The 2,006-nt window shown below is 33.8% G+C and overlaps 1 protein-coding gene across 1 annotated transcript; it reads right to left on the bottom strand.

The window, feature by feature from the left end:
• Positions 1-607: 607 nt before the first annotated feature.
• LOC108743723 lies at positions 608-1,120 on the bottom strand (the record flags this gene model as incomplete). The annotated part of the gene is made up of 1 exon (XM_018479313.1): positions 608-1,120. A coding segment is annotated over exon 1 (488 nt), but the record flags the coding sequence as incomplete, so codon positions are not given.
• Positions 1,121-2,006: the final 886 nt, after the last annotated feature.

Genomic DNA, 2,006 nt, shown 5'->3' with positions numbered 1-2,006 from the left:
TAGCGAAAGTGGTGGATATAATTTTTTTATATGAAACTTGTATGAAGAGTTAACTCTGTGTATATTTGGAAAAATTTATACATTCTAACTAATATTATAAATGCGAATGTAAGTTTGTTTGCAACCATTTCAGGCTTGAGGGATATAAAAATTAGTTTTGTGTGGTCGCCGATTTTTTTTTTGACACGTATTTAGGACATCAATGTGAGCCAAGCTGCTAGTAAAATATCGTGAAATTTTGTACACACATTGTCAAGAGTACAAAAAAGGACATGGAGTATCTTTTACCCAAAAAAAATACTGTTGTCTAAATATAGAAAAATTAGTTTTACGTGGTCGTCGATGATCATTGACATGTATTTAGGGCAACAACGCGAGCGAAACCGCGGGTAAAACCTAATAATGTAATATTTTTTGCACAAATAGTACTTTAATGGAATGTTGACAAAAATTATTCATTTTTGTCCATAATTATTTCTCTCAAATTTTATCAATAGCTACAGTTACACGTTGGACATTAGGTAATTCTTTTTTCTTCTAAAAGTACTTCGATAAAGTTGACGACAATCGCTAAATAAAACAAGAAAGAGAAGCGAAACGTACATACCTTTTATTTTCTATAGGAACTGCCTGTCTTAATTTAAGAAACGCCTTGTTTACCGCTTGAACTCTTCTTCTTTCTCTCGCATTGCGTTTTGCGACCACTTGTGGTGGTTTGTTCTTATGTGGAATGTGCTTGTAGGCGTTGTTATTCTTCCCTTTTTCTTTATTCCCTTCATCATAAAAGTCCTCATTCATATTTTTCAATCCATTTACTGATCCCTCCGTATTCACATTCACAGTCGTCACATGTTCATCAAATTTCCGCATCTGCAACGTCAATCCTTCGTTATAGTTTCTCAGGGGACGCACGTAGCTCTTCATTTCTTCGTTATTGACTACACACAGAGAGGAATAATCCTGCTGGCATCCCAAATATCCCCAAGGATCGTGGTCAGACCGGATGTTGGACGTCCAATCGTTCTTCTGTCCACACATTTTTGGATAAACGCAAGGGGTTGTGAAAGATATCGAGTTTCCGAAAGCAGAAGTCATTTTAGAACATTTTTTTAACTTCCAACACTCGCGAGTTGTCTTTTTGGAATGGGCTAAGGAAAGACTTCGAAAGTTTCCCCGGTGTAAAGGCGATAATCGTTATTGTTGAAAAACAAGCAAACGAAACAATGAACGTCATCATAGGCCGCTATCAGTTGCGTACGTTTCACCCGCATGCACCTGGAGAACGTCAAAGTGGGTGGAGCTAATGATCATCACTTTTTTAGCCAAAGATCAGCTGGACTTCCGAAAACTTACAAGGGTCGGTTAAAAAAAAGTTTTTTAAGAAATAGCAATTTATTATCATTTGAGAAAACTGCACAAATATTACTAATTAGGATTTAAGTCGTATTATAACAATAAACAGTATTTACAAAATATATCAATCGCAATAAAAAAAGTCTTGTCAAAATTCTAATTGATAGAAAAAAAATAGTTGAGATATAAGTAGAGAAAGTAATTTGTTGTAACATCTGAATTTAATAGTTTTTTATCATCTGTGTTTAAGAATATGTTTCAGAGAATTGTTAGGAAGAATAGGAAGAATGAAAATATTTATTCAACATTTAAAATGAATCGATAAACGTAATAAATGCTTTATTTTTTACACGGTATACTTCATGGGGATGTTACTTTTAATTCTGTTTCTTATTCTAACAAAAGAAAAACTACAAACAAGAGATTTCTAGTTTTATCAAATAGAAAAACCACGCGAAATTTGACAAGCAAAAGGAGTACTTTTCCGTAAAAATAACGCACTGTTTAAAATATTAACATTCACTCTGCTTCACGTGTCCCTGGCCGCGGAAAATTGCTGTTTGTCATACAATTCGGGACTGAGAGAAACTAACAAAAGCACAAAAGAAACATAAAAATATTGACATTTCTTTGACCGAAACAAAACAAAGTAA

The sequence above is a fragment of the Agrilus planipennis genome, unplaced genomic scaffold, assembly GCF_000699045.2.
Source record: "Agrilus planipennis isolate EAB-ADULT unplaced genomic scaffold, Apla_2.0 scaffold849, whole genome shotgun sequence".
Taxonomy (NCBI): Eukaryota; Metazoa; Arthropoda; class Insecta; order Coleoptera; family Buprestidae; genus Agrilus; species Agrilus planipennis.
This window is presented reverse-complemented; position numbering and strand designations above follow the sequence as displayed.